This window comes from Camponotus floridanus, unplaced genomic scaffold (genome assembly GCF_003227725.1).
Source record: "Camponotus floridanus strain SB8 unplaced genomic scaffold, Cflo_v7.5 scaffold1, whole genome shotgun sequence".
Classification (NCBI taxonomy): domain Eukaryota; kingdom Metazoa; phylum Arthropoda; class Insecta; order Hymenoptera; family Formicidae; genus Camponotus; species Camponotus floridanus.
In genome coordinates, this window is record NW_020229214.1 from 9,817,693 (window position 1) to 9,840,748 (window position 23,056).

Genomic DNA, 23,056 nt, shown 5'->3' on the forward strand with positions numbered 1-23,056 from the left:
AGAGTTTTTGTTGCTCGATCGTGCGTTTTATCTTTTCCAAAAATTTCGATTTCTCTTTTTTTTTATCGCAGTATCATATACGAAGACAAGTTAGATAACACTTTATTCTGCACTGATTCGCGATACTTTTACTTGTGTACCGGTTTGATATTTACACTCGGATAGATTGGAATACGTTTACGGACAGTGCTCACACATTCATTGTTATATTCAAAATGCTGTAATATTGAAACGATTAGAAGAAGCTTATAAGGAATAAGTTTTTTATTGCTACAAAATATATATATATATATATATATATATATATATATATATTTTATTTAGTTTGTAAAATAAAAACGCGCTAATTGTGTTAATTTGTATTTTTAAAATTCTTGAAACTCGTTGACTGGATTATTCAGTATACTCTAATTGGCTGGAGTACTGCGTATATAAAATGTAACATTTCACAAATATTGTCGATAATGGAAAATATATCACGTCCTATTCAAAGTCGTCAGGTTAATTTAAATTTAATTGAATGAGAGAGAGCGAGCGAGCAAGAGGGAGAGAGAGAGAGAGAGAGAGAGAGAGAGAGAGAGAGAGAGAGAGAGAAAGAGAGAAATATTACACGCAATACTTTTTTGAGCAAAATAACAAAATAATAAGCGGTAAAAATTGCCAGAGTAAATGGCAATGTATGTATATAGATCAACTTTATAAAAGTAATTTTGCAATTAACCGAGTGTACATAGATATGCGTTATAATAATTGTTAATAGTTGCTATGTAATCATGCAACACGACAAATTTGTTCGATTCATCGCAAAGGTTTGCTTGAGAAGAAGCAGTAGAAGCTTTATTTTAAATTTATTTAACTTTTGCGATTCGATATTCTCTCTATTAATATTGGAAATTTTTTAAAAATTTGTAGCATAACAATCAATCGCAGTACATATGTCTCTCTTATCTTTATTTTCAATGTCGAAATAAATTATCTTTATTTCGACGCTATTCTTAAATTATTACATTAGTTAAAAGTACTTTCTTTGTTATTTCATAGCATGTTATTTAATTAACGGAGAATTGTTTTCAATATTTGCACGCAAAATTATGAGATTTTTAAAACGATAGGATATATCGAAATTTTCTATTGCTTCTTTTAATATTGATGATTACTTTTAACACATGATTTCGCCATTCTTTTGCGAGTATATTTCCCATGCATAATTGAAATTGAAATAGAATAATACATTTGCACATCAGAGATGTAGAGAATTTGATGACACCCATCTTCAATAGAACTTTATCGACTTTCGGAGACCAGTGATTAAACGAACGGAAGTTTGCCAGCATAGCGAACGATTTATTGCCAATAGGTAGGCGACGTTTTGACGTCGGGTATTTGCCTCTCGGGATAAATACCTCTGCTCGTGACGGAAATGCAGGAATAATCGAATAATAAAATTTACGAGAATAAGTCCGTTCAATTTATAGACACGGTATGCCTGCTTAATATAAACTCTATCTCTTTTATCGATTTCAACAAAATTCTGTTTTTCTCTTTTTGGTGCTCATTATGTCAGTTATATATGCAACATCGTCGAGAAGTTTGAGACAATTTCTTCTTTTGAAAAGACACGGACGTCATTATAAAGTTCTACTTACGCGAAGAAGCCCTGTGGGTTATTATATCCCACTATTATATCCCGCATTTAAATCGAAAAGAAGAATTTATATAAATATGTATCAGTACATATATATGTGTATTTCTATATTAATTAATTTCTATATTATTAAAATTCGCACACGAATTTGCCTTCCAATTTAAATTTTATTTTATTTTAAATTATTTTATTTAAATTTTATTTTATTTTAAATTATTTGTATTTTTCATTTTATCGCAACAATTCGTAAACATTGCTTCGCGTTGTTCTTAACAAATCAAGAAATTGTAGAAATTACAATATACAAATTAATACAGAGAATAAATAAGAAAATAATTTGATAAATCTTTTAAAGATTTATCAAACATTCACACGATGCTTCTTCTGTTCATCTCAATCAAAAGTTTGCAAGTGTAGAATGAGGACAATAAATCATTTTCCTTGTACGACAGTACGTTACGAATGTCTTCTGTTCGAGAGTATGTGATATTGATGTTTCCACCGAATGCATAATTCATACTTTGAAAACGCGACACTGAGAACGGATGCTGCGGGGTGATGCCATTCGATAAGCGACCCGTTTATTATCCATTCCAATCGCGATTACGTGTTGAATTGTTGTGAATTTCGCAAAATTATTCGTGCAATTCGCAATAATTTCACGAATTTAATTTTTTTTTCTTTTATTTATATCAGAGGACGATGATTGTTAATATTCGAGAGATTCGTTTAACAAATATTAAATACTCGATTTTGAAATATTTCATCTGTTTTATTTTCCGCGTAATATTTTAATCGCATCTATAATTTTTAAAACTTTAAATTAATTTAGGAAACATATAAAAGGTAACGTTAATAATTATAATATTTATAGAGTTTTTTTATGCAAGAGTCTCTTTAGCATATTTTTATGACAAGAGTTTAAATTTTTTATTATATATAGCATGAACATGTATATATTTTGCCCTTTCCAAGTGCCATTGCGACTTTTTGCTGGCAGCATTTTTAACGGAACAGCACGACGGTCGATTATTAAGCATAAAGGTTAGCCGTAAGAATTTTAATATTAAGATGCGTAGTTGCTGAGAAAATAGCGTTGCCCTATTAGACATCGTATATATTATGATCTTGGCGTTAAAACAATATTGAATATTTCTAGAAGATGACGCACAGTATGCTAATTTTTGACTTTTATGGACATTATTAGAGAAAATTATTATTATTTCTTTATAAAATATACAGATATAAATAATCACAATTCACTACAATACAGAGTTTTTATAATTATACATTTATAAATGCTGCTTTCGATATTTTTTTACGTAGGTACACGTATCACGGGATCTTGCGCTATATTTTTCTAGACACACCTAGTTATTTATTTACTCGTATATACAATCAAGATTGAGTTAATCGACTCGATCGTGAAAACGTATTATTCACTAGCGGAATACGTTTCTATGTAGATTAAGATGTCACCGCCTAATCTGATTCAGACTGAATATTGACGCGAATACAAAGAAAAAAAATGTAAAAATTGAGGATAGATAAAATGTGATGGAATATAACTCGATATCGAGATTACTTTGTCGCTCGTCCGCGCCGTTTGATCCTGTTGCTAATCTCTCGTGAAGATTCCCGCGTACGCAGATATTTTTCCATCACTCGGGATTAGATGCATAAATTGGTTTCATCATCCATGTGTAACGAATTATCGATTCAGTCGCTAAAGCGAAATAAACTTTATCTAAAAAAATGCTCTTCCCACGTACGCAAGACGGAAGAAGCAGAGTCTATGATCGCATGCGATAGATCTAAAAAAGAACGAGAACTTTTGACATTTCTGACGCGCACATTAGAAAATAATTATTATTACGCTACAAACGACATTTATGATACGCCGTGCATGGCATTTATATTATCATATTTCTGAATTCGACGTTTTCTACAACATGCTGTATATCTATAAATGAGGAATTTAAATTGACGTCGTCGTTAATAATCATAATGAATGGAATCAAGAGAGAGTGATATACCTAGGTATAATTAGTAGCATAGATTCTTATCGCGATATTATTACAATTATAACGAGCAGCAAATTTTCATCGTTAATTTTAATTATTTTAATATTTTTTTTTATTTATACAATGTTATTATTAAGAAAGATAGCGCTAGTATAATTGTTTGAAGGGAAGCAACGTATTCCGCTGGTGCTTTGGAGCTTGGATAAGCTTGGAAAACTATCGAAACTTTTGGTGGGATAGAGATGTTATTCAGCTCAACAGTTTGACTAAAAAGACACAAAAATAAAAGATTAATTTTCTTCGTAATTATCTCGCGATATATATGCGATAATAATTTGAATTTATTAAAGAGCGCCGCTTACTTTTGTCTTAATTTGGAGCCCACGCTCGCTACTTTAATCACACCGTTCTTGAATCCCGTCAAGACTCTTGTTAAATCAACCTTCCCTTGCTTGTCTTTGGAGAAATTTATCAATAGCGTCACGGCTTCCTCGCTCGTTTTTCGTAGGATGTATAAAATGTTGTTATTTATAACATCAACACTCAATGATCCAAATTTGAGCGCGTCCGACGTATTACGTAATGTTGTCAGAGCGCGATAAACCTTATAGTGAGATTCATTTTGATACTGTTCTACTATTAAATTTGTAATAGTATAATTTTCGTGAATCGGTAACCATGTCTTATTGGCATTGCTGAAGCCTATTGATAAAATTAATAAGGAATATTGAGATAACGCAATGACATTTCAGAATATCGCGAATTTTTCCCATGACTCTTTTTCGTAATTTAGAGTGTTTGATTTTTGAAATATTCAGTTTGCATTAATAATACTTAATTTCTTCCAGCATCTGAAGTCAAGATTATATTTTACACGCTTTAGAATTTTCTTGTTACACGTGTAATTTTATTTTATTTTTAACTCTTTTATATAAGTAGAGAGAGAAAGAGTTGGAAAGAAAGAGCTTTAAAGCAAAGACGGATTTATACTTTTCATTGTTGTATATATATACCTGCATTACGCTGAAAATGCCATTGAAATGGCGTGCGAACGGGATCACGAGATCGACTTTGGTATTTCTCTTGGCCCGCGTTACAAGCTAACGGATCCTGTGTTTCTTCCCAAGTTATGTCCGTTTTATCAACCATTCCTATTTCTTCGCCATAGTATGTAACCGCTACACCTGGCAGTATCATGGCTAACATTGTCATCTGATCGGCCATCCCGGGGAAACGCGAAGCAGTACGATTACGATCATGATTTCCCATCTATGGATATTTTGTTCGCTTGCAGATTATACAAAGTATTACTCATTTTGCGGGTGTATATGTACAAGATGTCAGGGCAATCTCTTCCCCACAAAAAAAGCTCTTGTAGCTTACCTCGAGAGCTTTTCAAAACACTATAATAAAGTATTTTTTATAGTGTTAGTATAGTAATATATTTTTTCATCGAGTACTTTTCGAGGCTTGAAATAATCTCTTAATTTTATATAAATCATAAAATATCTAGTAAAATATTCATTTTTTGATTCTTACCTTGATACTTTTATGTACAAAATAATGAGAGGTATCAATTGGTGTAAAAGAAAAACATATAATTGTTTCGAAGAAACAATATGCAATTTGCAATTAACAATTATATATTTTTTATGTAAAAATTAAGAAATTATTTCAAGCTTTACAACTCGAAAAGTATTCGATTTGAAAAGCTCTCGAGGTAAGCTACGAGAGCTTTCTTTTGAGAAGAGATTGCTCTGACACCCTGTATATATGTAAACGTATTAAAATGCACTTAGCAAGCAATTGTATAAATTTACCGCAACATTTTACGCAGTTGTCATTGAAATACGCTTTGAATTATATTATGGTGCATTTACATATATTGATTATATTATTGTATAGAATTACACAATGGTGCATTTTTAAAATGCACCATTTGTGGCTTGGCTTTAATCACTGAAGCGTTTATTAACATTATTAACCAATTCTTCATTTACACACTCGGATCTTTTATAATTCACGTTTATAAAACGCAAATATAACTAGCGTAAATGTGTTTAACATGTACTTGTTATATGTATATAAAAATTTTAAATTCGAATAATTTTAATTGAATTTATATTCTCTTGCCATATTATATTCTACCGTGTTATGATATTTTCTCCATCAACGAAAAAAACTTCAATAATAATGTTTGTGCAGTCATCAGATTAGATTTAGTTTCCAAATTAGATATTTCATATCATTGTCTCTCATTGTATGATATCAAATTAAAGTAGATCAGAATAATATTTTCTTACCACCCAATTAGCGATGCTACCTTTGGGAATTGCCTTCATCCAGCTCTCTATTATGTCTTTAAATACAGAAGCGTCCGAAGCATCGGTCGCATTCGTGATAAAATAAAAGTTGAATGGAATAGAACCGTAATTGTAATATTTGATAGTGTTTTCTAATGTAGCGTATGCTTCAATCAGCATCACCTAGCGTAAATAAGCAAAAATATGAATGTTATTAATAAGTATATACATGCAATAGATAGTTCTTCATTAACGCGTTAAACTAATTTTAACTTTTGAAAAACGATGCACTATTGAACGTAGTACATAAAAGAAAAATGCACCTTTTCGCTTGTATTATGTTGATAAGCATATTCATCCAAGATTTTCCTCCAACTTAGTACCAAGTTGTACGTCTCTGGCTGATCCGTTGTAAATATGTGATTTAGAGAGTCATATTCATAGTCATCTTCTATACCGCTTGTAGGTTCATCCAAAGTGTAATTTGTTTCGAAGAGATGCGGCACTGCATCCACGCGAAATCCATCCACACCTTTCCTCAACCAATATAGAATAGTTTCCTAAAACGACATAATAAAATTGAATATACGGCTTAATAATTGCGTATGCGTAGGTGCATTTGCGCCGTGAATCTTGATTATAATTGAAGGATATTGCAGGATTAATAACTCTACTTCTCGTAAAATATGATTATACCTTCATTTCCTCTTGTACCTCGGGATTAGTATAATTCAAATCTGGTTGCTTTTTGTGGAATTGATGAAGATACCATTGGTTACGGATTGAGTTGTATTCCCAAGCCGAACCACCGAATACGCTTAACCAATTATTTGGTGGCAGTTTACCTTTTCCATCTGCCCATATATAATAATGTTCATATTTGCCGGTACGATTTATGCTCTCTTTAAACCAATAATGTTCGTCGGAAGTATGATTAGGCACGAGATCGAGTATAATCTGGGAATCGAGTGAAAAATATGTATTAATATAATTTAATATTAATAAAATTATCACTGGAATTTAAAGCATAAAATTGATTTTTTAGACAAGCGCGATTATTTTATTATCGATTACCCTCAATCCGAGTGCTTTAGCACGTGTCAAAAGATTTTCAAAATCTGTCATTGTGCCGAATATTTTGTCGACATCTTTGAAATCCGAAATGTCGTATCCAAAATCGACCATGGGACTTCGATTGATAGGTGATAGCCATATTGCTCCTACTCCAGATGTCACAAAATGTTCGAGTTTGTTTGTTATACCTGTTAACAGGGAAAGATCGATACATGAATGGCACTAGTGTAATAAATTTATAATAACGTTTAACAAAATTTTGTTATTTCACCAACCAAAAATTTTCAACGATACAAATTTATACAAAATGCATATACGAAACAATAATCTCTTCTTCCTCAAAATTATGATAAGAGAAAATGTGAAATATTTAAAGCAAATATTCTTATGGAATACTTATGAAACATTACATCATGTTAAGTTAAGTACTTGAGATAAAAATCTTTATCACATAGAAAAATCATGAGGTTTCGAAGCAAACATGGAGACTTGCAATGCAAGTATATAAGTACAGTTAAAATTATTTATTATATTTTACGTCGCATTTTTTTACACATTGTGTAGCGATTTGCTGAGTGAAATAATTATAATAATATTTATTGCAATATTTTATACTTAATATTTACTTAAATTTATTTCAAATTGAATAATGACATATACATGCAATATGATGTTTAAACATAAATGTATTAAAAATAAACGTATAAAAATGATTTAATAACAACAACAATAATAATAACAATAGGGAAAATAAAAATAAAATCAAATTTATGAGTGAAATGAAGAATGGCAACAGATTGAAATAAAGAAAGAAATGAAGAAGATAGAGAGAAAGAGAAGAAAAATAAGAATTAATAAATATATATATATTATAAGTGCAACATGATGACAAAACTGTCACAGGTAAATCCATTATACGACAATGGACGTTACGTCCCCGTTACGAAACTGTTTTGTCTTCACGAACGATGTGTAATTATGTGCTGGGCAGGCATATGTGCGTCACAGCGTCATTTTCGTCGATGCTTATCGCGAAAATCATTACTTGGAGGAAGACGAAGCGTAGGAAGAGAGACAAGTTGAATGCGATGTGTGCCATCTCGACGCTCATTGAGATCTTTTCATTCTTTTCGCCCTCTCTTACCTTTGAGATCACCAACGCCGTCGTCATCAGAGTCCATAAAACTGCGAGGGTAAATCTGATAGAAAACCGTGTGATTCCACCATCCTCGGTCGAGGATCTCCCCCGAGATAAGAGTGACCGCTAGCAGGCTTAGGAAGATGTGGTATCGCGATTTGAACATCTTCACGATTACGCGGCGCGTTTGTCAACGTCGTAACTTATAATGTGAAGTGGACAATGTTGGCAGAAAGAACTGACGCTCGAAGATTCTTTATCTAACGAATCGGAAAAAAAATCCCGCGATAATTGTCATGTCGCCCGTGGGGGAAGCAGCATTATATAGGGTTGTCTAGTAGTATAAGAGATTGCAGATAACGATGCATCGTTTCGTGCAAACAAAATTCCACAAAGTGTGATTTCCCTGAAGAATGGCAAAAAAAACGTAAGATAGAAAAAAATAATTATCAAGATTTTCATATTTTTCTTGCCATTCGCAAAAGAAGCAGACGAGTTAAAGAGGGAAAGATTTAAACATTGAAAAGTTCAAATTGTTGATATGCTTTCAATAATATCGTTCATATATGTATATATTATATAATTAATTTTTCAAAGTTTGAGCCTTGGAATCTCCAGCGATCTGTTATAGAAATTTTACTTTGCACGTGATAATGACAACGAAATTCCATTTTGATTTGATTATATTCTCATTCAATAAGCATTTTTCATTAGATTTCTTTTACGAGAAAATTTAATTATAGATTGAATTACCGATTCGTTTATCGAAAATTAAAGGATCCCACTTTTAATTAAGTCGTTGGCAATTTTTCCTCGAGGAAAGTTTGAAGTCTAATTATTCTATGAACTTGGAGTTACAATTAATAGAAAGGATAGACATGGCGCTTTAACTATACAAGACAAAATTCATTATACGACGCATGACAAAATTCTGTAAATTCCTTGCCACATCGTAATCTTTTGATATTGTTCGTTTATCTTTTGTTAATAACATTATCAGTGATACATAGTTAGGATAATATAAGCGATGTCTCATCTATAGATTTTATAGGTGATATCTATTATCACTTATCAAGTATGATAATTGTGACTAAAATACAAATACCTTTTGTTTTACAAATTGATTATGCGTAATTAGATTTCTGTAATTTTATGCGAGGCTCTTTTTAAAGACAATCATGAATGATGAAAAGTAAAATAATTTAATTATTACTCCATGCATAAGCAATATCTTTTTTTTTTTAATTTTTCATTATATATATCATTCATATATCATTCATTATATATTCATTCATTATATATATCATTCACATTCATTATATATATATCATCAATTTCATTATATGTATCAAGTTTAAAAAGCAGTATCTTTGGCTGTGGCCCAAAAGCCAATTTTTAAATTGCGACATATTTATGAATTGTGTCGTGAATTTTAATCAAACATTGCACATCGGTAAATCGACGCAATGTTTATTTTAGAACTTGGCTTTTATGAGAAATCAGATAAAGAATTGATAAAGAGGAAAACTTAGATAAAGAGATCCAATATGCAACTCGATTGCATTATATTAGGTATATCTTAAATGGCGTTCTCAATTTTATTTCTCCAAAAATAAACTTTTACTAAACGCATACTTGCGCGAATTCGAGGATTTAAATTCGTGTAATTCCGCAAAAGTTTGTAGTCGCCACCAGTTACTTAAACAGAATGACGATAAAAATAATTTTTATTCTCGGAAAGCTGTACAAAAGTTTCGACATTCTTTCATTCTTGTCTGCTAAACTTCGAATTAAATAATTGCAACTTTTGTAATCCGTTTCCACACGCGAGAGAACTAAAGTTTCTTTAATTCTAGCGCAGTTGTGAGGAAAGTTCAAGACAGGATATATGAATGTAGATGAGAGACATGAGTGTTTGCAAGTTTTATTGTTGATTACATTACAAAAAAATTAAAAGAAATATACATTTGATTTTTTGACATCTAATATAATTATCAGATTTATAAATAAATAATATATAAGAGAGAAATGCGCTTAACAAAGTGCGTCGTTAACTATTGATCAAAATTTTCAATCGCAAACAGACACATTCAATAAATATTTAATTGTAAATACTATAATTATTTTATTATTTTAAATAAACTATTCAATATGAAACAATATTATTACTTTTTCCTGACGGAAAAATTCAGACAAGCAGTGAATGCGACACAATGCAATCAATATTAATGAGTGTACATGAAAATTTGAATACTGCGAGATTCAACCATTGATTTAACATGGATATCATTGCAAATTCACAATTTTTCGAAATACCGAGCGATTTAAATATCTATATGTATACAATTAAAGAAATTAACTTTTTCTGTTATGGAACAAAAGTATAATGAACTTAATATTCTGAATATATACCAAGCAATAAGCGCTTCATCTCTCTCTCTCTTTCTCTCTTTTCTCTCCTTCTTCTGTTATTTGTTCTATTTGCAGTAATTATGCGGACATTGCAAATTTACATTTTAACTAGTGCAATTTATCAAGCTGAAAATGTAGATGTCAGTGTCATGTAGGAATCAATTTGAATTAAAAACTTTAGCAAGCAGAAGATGTCGTATTTTATTGTTTTGTATTAATATTACATCGAGATTAACAACACGGGCTGCTTTTTTATTTTTTTATTAACCACAAGCATTGAAATTAAATATATGAAACATAAAAGTTTATCCATATCAAGATATTACTACGCGTAACTTGTGTAATTTTTTTATATAATGTCAAAAGTTATCAGACGAAAAAATCAAAGTATGATTGTGATTAAAATTATTGTGAGAAAGATCGTAACTTTTTTTAGCAAATTTTTTATACAAAGATTTGTTTATGATAAATATTATACAATTTATAGAAACGAGATGCTTATATAACAAGTTTTATATAAAAATACCATAATATTGATATCGATTATACAATTTTTTATTTCTGCAATAAAAGTATAAGTGGTTATTGTTTTTAATAACCACTAACCATAACCATAACCTTAATAACCATAATATAAAATTTGAATGCGACAAATCTTCTTTCAGTAGTAATTCATGAGATTTTTTTTTTATGAAATAATGATTGATTAGAAGAATGATTCAGATTGGTTTATAGAACGTAACGTGTTCTAAAAACTTAGGGAGCCAATATAATTTAACTATTAATTAGCTGTTGGGAATGACAGTTAATTGGCAAATGTCGGGGAAAATAAAATGAGAGATTAAATTCGCAGTTTACACCCTTTAGGGCATTTGATGCAGATAGAATTAGCTTTTGAAGGATTGAAATTAGTTGGAAATGGTCCTCGCATGATGTGAATGCATTTAATACGAACCAAAGTGCACGCAAAAGTAAACTGAAATAAAGCGATATACATGCAAATATAAAATCACTTTTAATAATTGAGAATACGACAGTTATTTTTTAACATTTTTATTTTGTTTTCTTTAGTTTTTACATTGATTGAAATATTTAATATTTAATATTTACAAATGTTTAATATTTAATATTTACAAATGTAATGTGATTGCGTAGACCAATTATTGGAACAAATTTGTTATTAGTACGTTTTACTTCTCAAATTTTTCCATTGCCTTCTCTAACGTAATATTTCACTATTGTCTGGCTCCCTAAGTTTTTAGAACACGTTACGTTCTATAAACCAATCTGAATCATTCTTCTAATCAATCATTATTTCATAAAAAAAAAATCTCATGAATTACTACTGAAAGAAGATTTGTCGCATTCAAATTTTATATTTAAAAACAATAACCACTTATACTTTATTTATGCCCTTTATCTATGAGTATAGTGTTATATCTTGAATAGATAAATCTAGTTGATAAAATATGTAAAACATAAATAAATAAAAGAGTAACATTATGTACATATACACAGAAGCAATAAGGCTAGAAGTAGATGCAAAGTAAAATCATTCCAACGACTGAATAATCTTTCCTTTTTGCCTAGAGAATTATGGAAATACATTGAAAATACAGTGCTTCATTCGTTTCCACAGCTTCTCGTATGGCCTTACTTTAATAGTACTATACGTATATTACAGTTGTTGATGCGGGGATTTTCAAGGCTCGAATATCTTTGAAGACGGTCCTAAACATTGCAAATATAAAATAACAATAAAATGAGCGCGATGAGCATTCGAGATAGTATAAGATAATATTTGAAAAATCTCCTTTGCATTTCTTTCGTACATGCTTTACTATCAATATCTAGTAGTGTGCATATACGTGAAGAAAATATATACTTACCCGATTAAATGATGAGCATTTGTAGTTGCATAGTAAACTGTCAATCTAGTGTCAGGCTGAATGAACGGTGATAAGTCGACAGTCTCTTCTTTATTTCCAAAGTTTATCGTTACGTAAACCGAATCTTCGTGAAACCTGTAGTAATAAGCATATCTTACTGATATTCAACTTTAAACACGTAACAATATATTTTGCGGGAAAATTAAATATTAGAGATAAATATCCTTTTAGTGTTGATATTCCTAAGAAAATATACTTTTCAATATTCGAAACATCAGCTGTATTAAATGGTAATAATGATAATAATATAATAGAATAATGCTTGTCTTATACACGTCGTCACGCTTTACCTGGCAAAGAAAAGAACATCATCGCCTAATAAGTTTGTGGTCAAGGTTCCCTCTCTAACAGCCGGTAATGTTCGTAGAGCAGAAACTGCCTTATATAGTGAGTAATAGGAGTTCCGTACTCCCTTTTGCGCGGCCAAATTAAGCGTCACGTAATTTTTGTTTACCGGTAACCATGTGTTCGGATTTCTAGAGAATCCTAAAATTGTTGATAAATTAGTTTATTGCTTCTTTTCATAACAAACGTATAACGTTGCACATTGCATAGAAATGTAATCGTACTTTCAACATTGCACATGTAATAATGCGGCACAATAGCTTTTGAGCATTTGTCTTTTCTAAATTGTAAAACGACAAATCCACAGTGACAAATGTCAAAATGTATAGCACATCGCAATGATCGATAAGCGACCTGTTTCATCTCGGGATTTTCACCCACTTTCTTTTCGAAATCTCAAAATGTGACGCGTGACCTGACAAACATATCGCGCGCGTTGATCCTTGGATATGTGGACCATGACACGAGACTGACGTTAAAGCGGCGCATTTCGTTCGATACAAACCGGTTTCTATCGTGTTACCGGTTATTTAATGCAATTTCTTTGCTATTTATTAACAGATCAATCGCGTTAATCGATATTCGTAAGGAAGAAATTTATTTCGCAAACGATATCATCAACTGATACTTGGCTTCATCATCGATACTAAAGTTTTAAAAACATGACATAAAATATATTTTCGCGCTTCAAAATTATTAATAAAAAATTTGTAGAATGGCATAATATTGTGTAATCGACGATTCGAAGATTCTTTTTGCAGTGATATGAAACAGGGTAGCTTTCAGTTATATGTTAGTTTTATGAATTGCTTCCACAAATTTTAAACACAACAGCTTAAGTCGAATTATGACTGGTGGATTAGCACAGTGATTTATTATTTTATAATTTTATAATTTCTAGAAATTGCTCGGAATAGTACCTACCAGCTGAAGTGGTATTGTCCCATTGAAATGGCGTTCTGGCAGGATCCCGGGACGCTTTTTCGTATCCTTCTTTACCAGCATTACAAGCTTGCGGATCTTTGGTATCTTCCCACGAAATCCATGTATCCTCCATTCCGATTTCTTCACCATTGTAAGTCACAGCTACGCCTGGAAGCAACAGAGTTAGCACAGTTACCGCCTGCGCTCGTTCCAATCCGTAACGTGTCACTAATCTGGATCTGTCGTGATTCCCAGCCTGCGAAAAGAGTGCAATTTATGAAATTCGTTGCGGTTAAGCATCTTAAAAGTAGAGATAAAAGAAGATCAAATATGATAGTGCATTCTATATAATGACGACTTGAAAGAAAAACGACATAAAACGTAAAAAATTAAAAATATTTAACGAGCCATATTCGATCTCAAGCTTACAATTTTAAAATTTAAAAATTTAAGCGGGCAATAGCTTGAAACATCAAATATCATAGCTCTGTTGTGCAAGTGAGCGATTAAGATCTCGGCTAGCTCGAAAAACTGTCGCTCTAGTTAAGCGACACTTGGAGGTCGATACTAGATTCGAGAGAATACGTTTCTTTCATTCGACTTACCACCCAGTTGGCGGGACCGCCCACAACAAGCATGTTTAGCATCCATCTATCGATTACCCTTTTAAAATCGGCCGCTTTAGAGTCTCGATTCGTGTCGGTAATCAGACCAAAATTGAAGGGAAAGTGTGCTCCGTATACATAATACTTAATCGTCATCGACATGTTTGCGTAGACCTCCATCATCATAACTTTGTCCTGATACTCGTCTAGCACTTGTCGCCATCCTTTGACTATCTCGTATGTGCGTAGCTGATCCTTGGTGTATATTTTGTCCGTGTAACCGTAATCATCGGGATTCGGATTACCCGTGAGTGGCTCATCCAAGAATCTGACGTCCTCGCACAAATGTTGAATCGCATCTACTCGGAATCCGTCCACTCTCTTGTCGAGCCAAAATCTCAGGACGTCCTGGGGGAGCAGGGTTAGAAAGACAGAGTATAATATTGGGGATAACATTTTATATATATCTTTCAAATATATATATAATATATATATATATATATATATATCTTCAAATTACTACTGTGCTATATGTGCCCTAAAGATATTCATTCGAAACAATGGTTTACACAGCAAATACACAGTAATTTAATTAATTATTTCGCTTTGATTCATATATAAATCTGATTACTAATTTCTACATATATATGCGCATCCAAATATCAGCATACGGAAAAATGTATAATTATAAAATTTTATAATAGAACACAAATCAAAGCCACACGAGAAACTCTGGATACAGCTTAAATAAGAAACTTGAGAATGATAAGAAGCAAAAGCTAGTGCGAACATTACAAATATTCTCATTTAAATTTAATTCGAATAGAATTAATACTTTTATATAAAAAATTGATGTTTCTTTTTTTTAAATTCCATATATCTTATATATTTGTTATAGACTTGGAAAAGTGCTATGCGGACAATTGTATTTAATTAATATGAATAATTTGCAGGGATACTTCCGTTATTTCATGTTAGATTGAATTAATACGGAAAAATGAGGGATAAGCGTCGCAAAAATTTCAATAATATGAGATGAAATTCAAGAAATAATTTTTTTGTTATAATAAATAATACTTGATAATATTGATTTAGAAAAGGAATCTATACATTTCTTTTTCAACATCTCCATCTGACTTTATGTTACAAATGTGACATATTCCGAGTAAGTTTTTGTGACATAAAGGATTTCGAGAAATTGAGGTTGTGATGAGAAGGAGCATCTTGTCGTGAAGCAATTTCGTGGTTATGGATGGAAAGAAATTGAATAAAACCCCGACTCGATGCGCGTGACGGAGTATATTATGTATGTGTGTTTGTATGTAAAGAAGAAAAAATTGTTATATATATATATTATTTTAAGAAAAAAAAACACAAATACATAATTGCCTCTCTAATATTTATCGAGTAAAATATAAAAGAATGATACGCGTTGTACACATATTTATATATTTATATTTGCGTCTTTTCGATTTTAAATTTCGCGAAGCTTTTAACTCGAGCGGAAAAATGATCGCAAATTGCATCACGCGAACTTACTGCACTATTTGCTGCACGATAGTTTGTCCAATTCGGATTTTATTGCGTGTACCAGTGTACTTTACAACTTTCGGTATTACGGCGGGATATTTCACCGTTTCGCTGTTTCTCAAATCTACAAGCGCAGGATTTGATTGCGGAATATGAATATCCTGCGAAAGTTTCACGTACTAAAATTCCATCAGTTTTGTAGCGTGAAGGAAAAAGGATAAGCCGGTTATAACGGCCAACTGGAAAACTTGACCTTTCGCCTTTATCTAAGTGCGAATAATTTGTTTGAAAGTTATTATTCCGGCTCGGCGAACTCTTGTTTTTGTTAAATTAATCGTAATTATCTCGCTTCACGCCCGCTGGACATTTGTCACTGCCGGATCATTATATATCGATCATCTTCCACGGTTAAGTCACATTAACGATCATTGTCGCGCGACCGTTTGCGACATTTTGAACGTTTGTGCCTCTGAAAAATTGGCAAACATTGCGCGCATCCGTTTCCCGAGCCGTCCAGCGAGTATAATTTCACGCTCGTTGCGTTCACGCAACGGACAATTAATTGCATCCGCTTCTCGTGCGAGGACGCGATGGAGGAAGACGCTTGTCTGCCAATTTCGTTTTAGTGTTGATTTATCCCGACGAATTAATCACTACTGATGAAGTGCACGAATGCGTATTTTACCGTCAATTTTTTCGTTCCGAGCGTGACCTTTCTAAAATTATCACGAGCGAATTACGTTGGGAATACGCGAAGAGAGACGAGGGGAAAATAGGACGATGTTTTCCCTTCATTCTCGTCGCAACGTGAAACGTCGAAAGGAACGGAAAATCTGTCGTGCACGAGCGCATGCGGCGATGATAACGGAAAAAGCAATGTCTTGCGCGATGTATACGGAATACCAGATTTATTTTCTCCCGGTGACATCGACGATGCTGGGTAATCCACCGTCTCTATTCTATCGTCATGGTTGTCCCAGGCAACGTGATAACAAGATAATCCGCTATTTCGATGTTTTCATCGCGAGAAGATCGTATAGATGATTAATTATTACATTTACTTTTATATCGAGCAGCAATTGGACCTGGTGTTTACTTGAAAGTTGTTAGAGCTTTACAGCTGACACCGACTTCAAATTTAACAACAATTTTGTGTCACACGATCTTGAATCGTAACTTTATGTCTAAAGAGACCAATGAAATCGTGTGTATGATAGTGATTTGATATAAGAGAGAGAAGCATGGCTTTTTTGCGAATAATACGTACCTTCATTGCGCGCACTACGTTCTCGTTCTCATAGTTGAGGTCGGGCTGCTCCGCTGCGAATTGATGAAGATAATATGCTTGTCGTTCTTCACGCCAGGTCCACGCTGATTTACCGAACACGCTCACCTATAGATAATCGTTCAATCATCCCGATTAATCGATTATGCCTTGAAAGCTTTACAACTACAGATATAAAACAGATGGAGTACGTCGAGCTAAAACATTCCGAAGAATGTATACAGGGTGGTTCATTTTAATCTTAACAGGCAAATATTTTGAAAAATATGCGAGATACCAAAAAATGTTTCAGACAAAAGTTGTATGGTTTTAAAGGAGACATAAGATTGCGTCGTTAATTTGACTTTAAATAGTTACTTGAAGGTAACGTGAAGGTCACCCTCAACTTTTTGGAAATGGAACCGCCTATTTTTTATTATTTTGTATTCTTGTAGCTTATCTCGAGAGCTTTCCAAAAGACTATAATTAGGTTAGTTTCCATTAAGTACTTTTCGAGTTATGAGGCTTGAAATTGTTTCTTAATTTTACATAAACCGTAAAATATCTTGTAAAATATTCATTTTTCGATTATCTCAGTCAAATTAATAATACCATCTTATGTCTCCTTTAATAAACCATATAACTTTTGTCTGAAACATTTTTTCGTATATTTGTCAAAATATTTGCCAGTTAAGATTAAAATGAATCACCCTGTATATTTCAGATTCGTGTTGTGCTGACTGGAATGATATTGTTATCCCGACGCTTATATATGTTTCAAAATCGACGAGACTCGTATAATCGTAATGATGAATTGTCGGCTAATATTTTAATGTCGGAGAGAACATATTTTCGATATTAGAGATACAATCGATTCGCGACGGGTAAAAAAAAATCGTCTCAGTAGAACTTTTTGAAAGAATTTTCGTCTGACTGATCGTCAAAGTTGAACCATAATTTAATTAATTTATCTTGTTGAAAACGTTTGTAACTTAGCATTTAGCTCTTCTCTTTTTCTCTCTCAAGTCATTCTTGCCGCGACACTTGATGAGAGATATTCTTGGCAATCGACCATGTCGCTCTGTACGATAAATATTTTTGTTAATATAAAACACTACAACTTTGATAGAAATCGGAATTATGTTACATTGCATTATACATTATATTATAAGATTCGAATGTATCAACTGTCTGAATACGAAATCCGAATCGCTATCCAGTAAAATCATTTATGCATCTCAAAGATAATACGAATTATTTAGTAGACACATCTTGCGTGATGCGATTGTTGTGAGCTCAACTGAAGTAAATCACTTTGAATGTTACCACCGTTTATATATCGTATTGCGAAATGGAAAATTAATGATAAGAGTTAAATATAATCTCGCTTAAAAATAGCGAAAGAAAATAATTTAATAACGCCGGTTATTTACATCGGTCACGGTTAGTTCTTTTATTATTGGAGATGCGAATAGCCAATTTTTCTATTATTATAAATTTTCCCACGATACGACGTCTCTTTGAATGATCAAATACCACTTACCCAATTATTCGGTTTTGTAACCGTTCCATTAGGCAACACCTTGCCTTTATGCCATACGTAATAGTCGGTGTAGGGTTCGATACTCTTTAGACTCTTTTGAAACCATTCATGTTGATCGGAAGAGTGATTAGGAACAAAATCCAGAATAATTTTTAAAGATGCGTCATGCGCGGCTTTTACGAGCGCCTCAAAGTCCTCCATAGTGCCAAAAGTTTTGTCGATGCGGAGAAAATCGGAAATGTCATATCCGGAATCGACCATCGGGCTGGGATAAATCGGAGATAACCAGAAAGCTTTAATATGCGAACGGATGAGATGGTTTAGCTGGCTCTTGATACCTGTATGCAAAAAGTCAAAACATTTTTAGAACGTATTCGTAAAATATTTTAATCTTTTAGGTTACAATTCTTTTTAAATAAATATTATTGCATGCTTAATTTTAAATAGATTTTTTACCTTTTCAAATCTTTAATTCAAATTTCAATTATCAAGATAGTTTTGATACCTCAAATGTCAAAAAAACTATCGACAAATAATTGGCTTATTGCAAAATATTCAACAAAAATTCGAAATTTTATGTTTATAAAAATATATTTTTTAAATTTAATTTTATATTATCTCGATAGAATAAATTTGTATTTTAATAACTTGGAGTTGAAAACTTATGCATATTAGAATGTATAATAATATAGTTATATAATAATAATATATAAATTTAATAAAACGAATGCAGTATTTGTCGTACATATCTAACAGTCGATGAAATAATTCACGCTCGCTAGTATATTCCTTTAAAATATTACTTAATCTTACTTTTTAATATGGTAAATTATTAAAATGTGTATACTTTAATGTGGTATATTATTTAAATGTATTACATTATTATTATCAGAATTTTTATAATTTATTTTAAAATTTTACTATTAATAAAAGAAGGTACCATTAAGATCTCCTGTACCATCTCCATCGCTGTCCTTGAAACTTTTGGGGTAAATTTGATAAAGTGACATTGTCCGCCACCATTTTGCATTAGGTTTGCCATGCCCAATACTGAACAATAATAATATTGTACAAAGCGTGATTATTCTTCTCATTTTATCTGGATCCTTGAAAATAAATAATAAACAATTATTTATGCACTAATTCAAATATGCTACAATATATATAGAACAATTTATTCAAATTAAGATATCCAAATATCTAAAAATAAATATCCGAAATCTTACAACGAATAACGTTTTGAAAGAAAATGTTTAAAGAAATAAATTTTTGCCGGCAATTGAGAACAGCCGTTTTTATTATAAATTTGCATACTTGCCAACAATTTGTCGACGTTATTGCTTATCCCCTAATCAATGATACTGCTCGGACACTGCTGTAAGATCTACTGTTGTAGAGTAACCAATCTTTCCTCTTTTATAGTCGCATTATGTAATTTTGAGCGAATAAAGTTAGTATGCCGGTGTATTTATTTCGCCTAATCAAAAGATATCGTAAGATTGTATCTTTAATAGAATCTTTATATTATTTATCTTTTTCAATACAAAGCCACATCAGTGCTACAAAATTTAAAACATCAGTGTTTATCAAAAGTAACAAGAATGATTAAAAATAAGCGAAACATTTGCAAATATATGTATATATAAATATATAGGATTTTCCGTTTAAATGTTTCACCTTTTGAGGTATTCCTCAGATTGACTTTAGAATCAATCTTATTAATCGAAATCAATTTTTTCAAATATATTATTAAAATTTAATACGGTTGAGAACTTATCGTTTATTAAATTTCAATGTTTGCATTTTTTCGTACAATGAAAATATTATTTTGATATTTTTCCGTCTTTACAATATGCTGATGAAAAGAATGTTATTATTTAATTAGCATTTAAAAATATTTTGGGAGAAATTTTGTGTGCAAAAAATTGCTTGAGAAACATTGCTCGAAAAACACTGATGCAAAGATGTGTTCTTATATTTCGGAAATTAAATTTATATACGAAATTTAATTTATATACGATAATGATATCTCATATTAATATCAATCTGATATCTACGAATAACGATACTAATATCATATTATTATTGATTTTATATCAACAAGATAAAATGAATTTATTTTAGATTTGACACAATTTGTGACTATATAGTGCATTGATTATATAGCGCACGTGTATATAGGTGAACAATTTTCTAACATTAACTATCATATATAGAATTAATCGCGCGGTCTCTATCAAAATGAGATTAATACAACTAGATATTTTACTCTGAGAGATGAATAAATTTGTTTTTGATGTTTTGATGTTTTGAGTTTTATAATTCTGTTAGTGGGATTGCGCGATTAACGAGTCTTTATTTACTAAAACATGATAGCTCGGAATGTAATAGAGAATGAAACTGCAATTCGCGCGATCAGACACAACATTACTTTAAACAAATTTTACGGTAAAAATTTTCTACCAGTTTTGCGTTCAGAAAAGAAATCATCTATTTTTTATCTACTTTTTAAATGAAAATGATAATCTGCGTCGGTATTGACATGTACATGATTGACATATAACGTGTAAAAAAATATAAAATTCCTTGACAAATTCCAGACAAAAAATTCTAGTAATGCCAATTTTTCTACAAAAATTTAATCAGTAATAAAGTATTTGAAAAAGAATAACTTACATAAGCAATTATTGACAAAATTATATTACGCCCAAATTTGATGAAAATGAGATTGAAATCGATATTTTTATATTTTTTTGAGGTACTTGTTCGACATATCATTTTGAAATATTTATTTGAAACATAAATTAAAGCTGCTTATATAAATGGTCAAATCATATTTTTACATTTTAATTTTATTAGGTATCTTCCAAACGCTTATAGATTTACAACTTGTGAATATTGTGCATAAAAATATTTATCTTGCGTTAAAGAATGAAAATTTGTAATTTAGTTTGCGATAATGATAAACGATTGTGATTTTTTTATTACAACCTTTACTTGTAAAAAATTATTTACTTTTTTACTATAATAAATTTTATTTGGCGAATGAAAACGCAACAAGCGTTTTTTGTACAAAAAAAATGAGAGGAAAAAATAGAAAAATTTTTCTCTTTGTCGTTGCTATTACGAACGCGGTAGTAGAGTTTTAAACAGAAATTTAATCTCGTGACCTAAAAACATTAGTGGGATTGCGCGATGTTTTATATAGACCCCGGAAAATGCTCCCAAAGCTCTCACTTCGTTAAATATTAATAAATAGATTAAAAATGTGCTGTTCTTGTGTCATACGTGTTATAATGTATATTAATCGGATAATGTATGAGCGATGAAATTATAGCGTAAAAAGAGGAAGTAAATTGGTTCGAGAGAAGTATAACTTTAATCAATTTTTGTTCTCAACGGCACAGGAAGACTTTACTTTGATAAACAAAATTTAAATTTTAACAAAATTCCGCAAATTAAATTAACACGTTCAAAAGTTATTCTGTTACATTTTTTTAATAATTTTCGATAGATAAAACGTATAAATATAAATATAAATAAATGAAATTACATTTGAATTTATATTAAAAGAAAGGAGGTCAAATTCGTACCATACAGAATGCCGAATAAATACATATGACAAAACGTTTAAGCGAAAGCAAGTTTAATCGCAAAGAGAGAGATTGCGCACGACTCGCGATTAACGATTTGACTCGACGATATTCATTCTGGCAGTCTGTTAGAAAATAATGTTAATTAAATTGCACTATTTGGATATTCGAATAATAGCGTGTCGTAACTTTCTCGGAGACAAGACTGAATCATTTCATGTAGCTACCATCCGTTATATCGCATACAAGAGCAAGAAGCATAATCGTATATTTGAGTTGCATCCAGCGCGGTTGCGATTGGTAATCAGATTTCCCGTGAAGATCGCCAAATTTAGTGCGCGGTATAATTTCCGCTCCAGAGAGCGTTTTGCCTCGTTCGTATCTCGCGCAATGAAAGGGTGCGGATGCAATGAGAGAGGAAAAAAATTAGACAATGAAAGGCTAACAGAGCCGGGCAAACAAACTGAATTCGAGTTAAGGTCTTTGTCCAGGCACAGGGTCTATTCCATCGAGAGGCTCTCTACGGCACGGTAATCAATAATCCAGGTATGCGCATCTTCGGGTTACGTACTCGAATGCGTGTACATACACATCGCCGAATGTCGTCGATGTTTTCCAAAACTTCAACCAGCGATTTTATTTTATCCGTTGTTTTCATCCGTCGAACAAATCTCGACTTTTCCAGTTTTATGCTTTATATCGGCTCG

At 31.6% G+C, this 23,056-nt stretch overlaps 3 protein-coding genes across 11 annotated transcripts in view; 1 reads left to right on the plus strand and 2 right to left on the minus strand.

The window, feature by feature from the left end:
- The window catches only part of LOC105249647 (calcium/calmodulin-dependent 3',5'-cyclic nucleotide phosphodiesterase 1), a 95,601-nt gene that overhangs the window by 50,574 nt on the left and 21,971 nt on the right, over positions 1–23,056 (plus strand). The window lies entirely within an intron of this gene.
- Positions 2,921–8,406, minus strand: LOC109609893 (maltase 1). Its single transcript, XM_020027048.2, has 8 exons — positions 8,191–8,406; positions 7,047–7,234; positions 6,669–6,929; positions 6,296–6,532; positions 5,973–6,155; positions 4,683–4,938; positions 4,032–4,371; positions 2,921–3,935 (listed from the first exon to the last, which is right to left on the minus strand). Exons 1-8 carry the CDS (start codon positions 8,348–8,350, stop codon positions 3,782–3,784), a joined length of 1,779 nt encoding a protein of 592 aa, XP_019882607.2. The 5' UTR covers positions 8,351–8,406; the 3' UTR covers positions 2,921–3,781.
- Positions 12,264–20,194, minus strand: LOC105249645 (alpha-glucosidase). Of its 2 annotated transcripts, none has more exons than XM_011255257.3 (9): positions 20,075–20,194; positions 19,697–19,862; positions 18,757–19,094; positions 17,217–17,342; positions 14,420–14,827; positions 13,815–14,070; positions 12,836–13,031; positions 12,486–12,620; positions 12,264–12,327 (listed from the first exon to the last, which is right to left on the minus strand). In XM_011255257.3, the coding sequence occupies exons 2-9, from the start codon at positions 19,848–19,850 to the stop codon at positions 12,264–12,266; spliced, it is 1,677 nt and encodes a 558-aa protein (XP_011253559.1). In that variant the 5' UTR covers positions 19,851–19,862; positions 20,075–20,194. The 2 variants fall into 2 exon arrangements, with proteins under 2 accessions (XP_011253559.1, XP_011253560.1); XM_011255258.3 differs by having other exon boundaries at positions 20,071–20,162.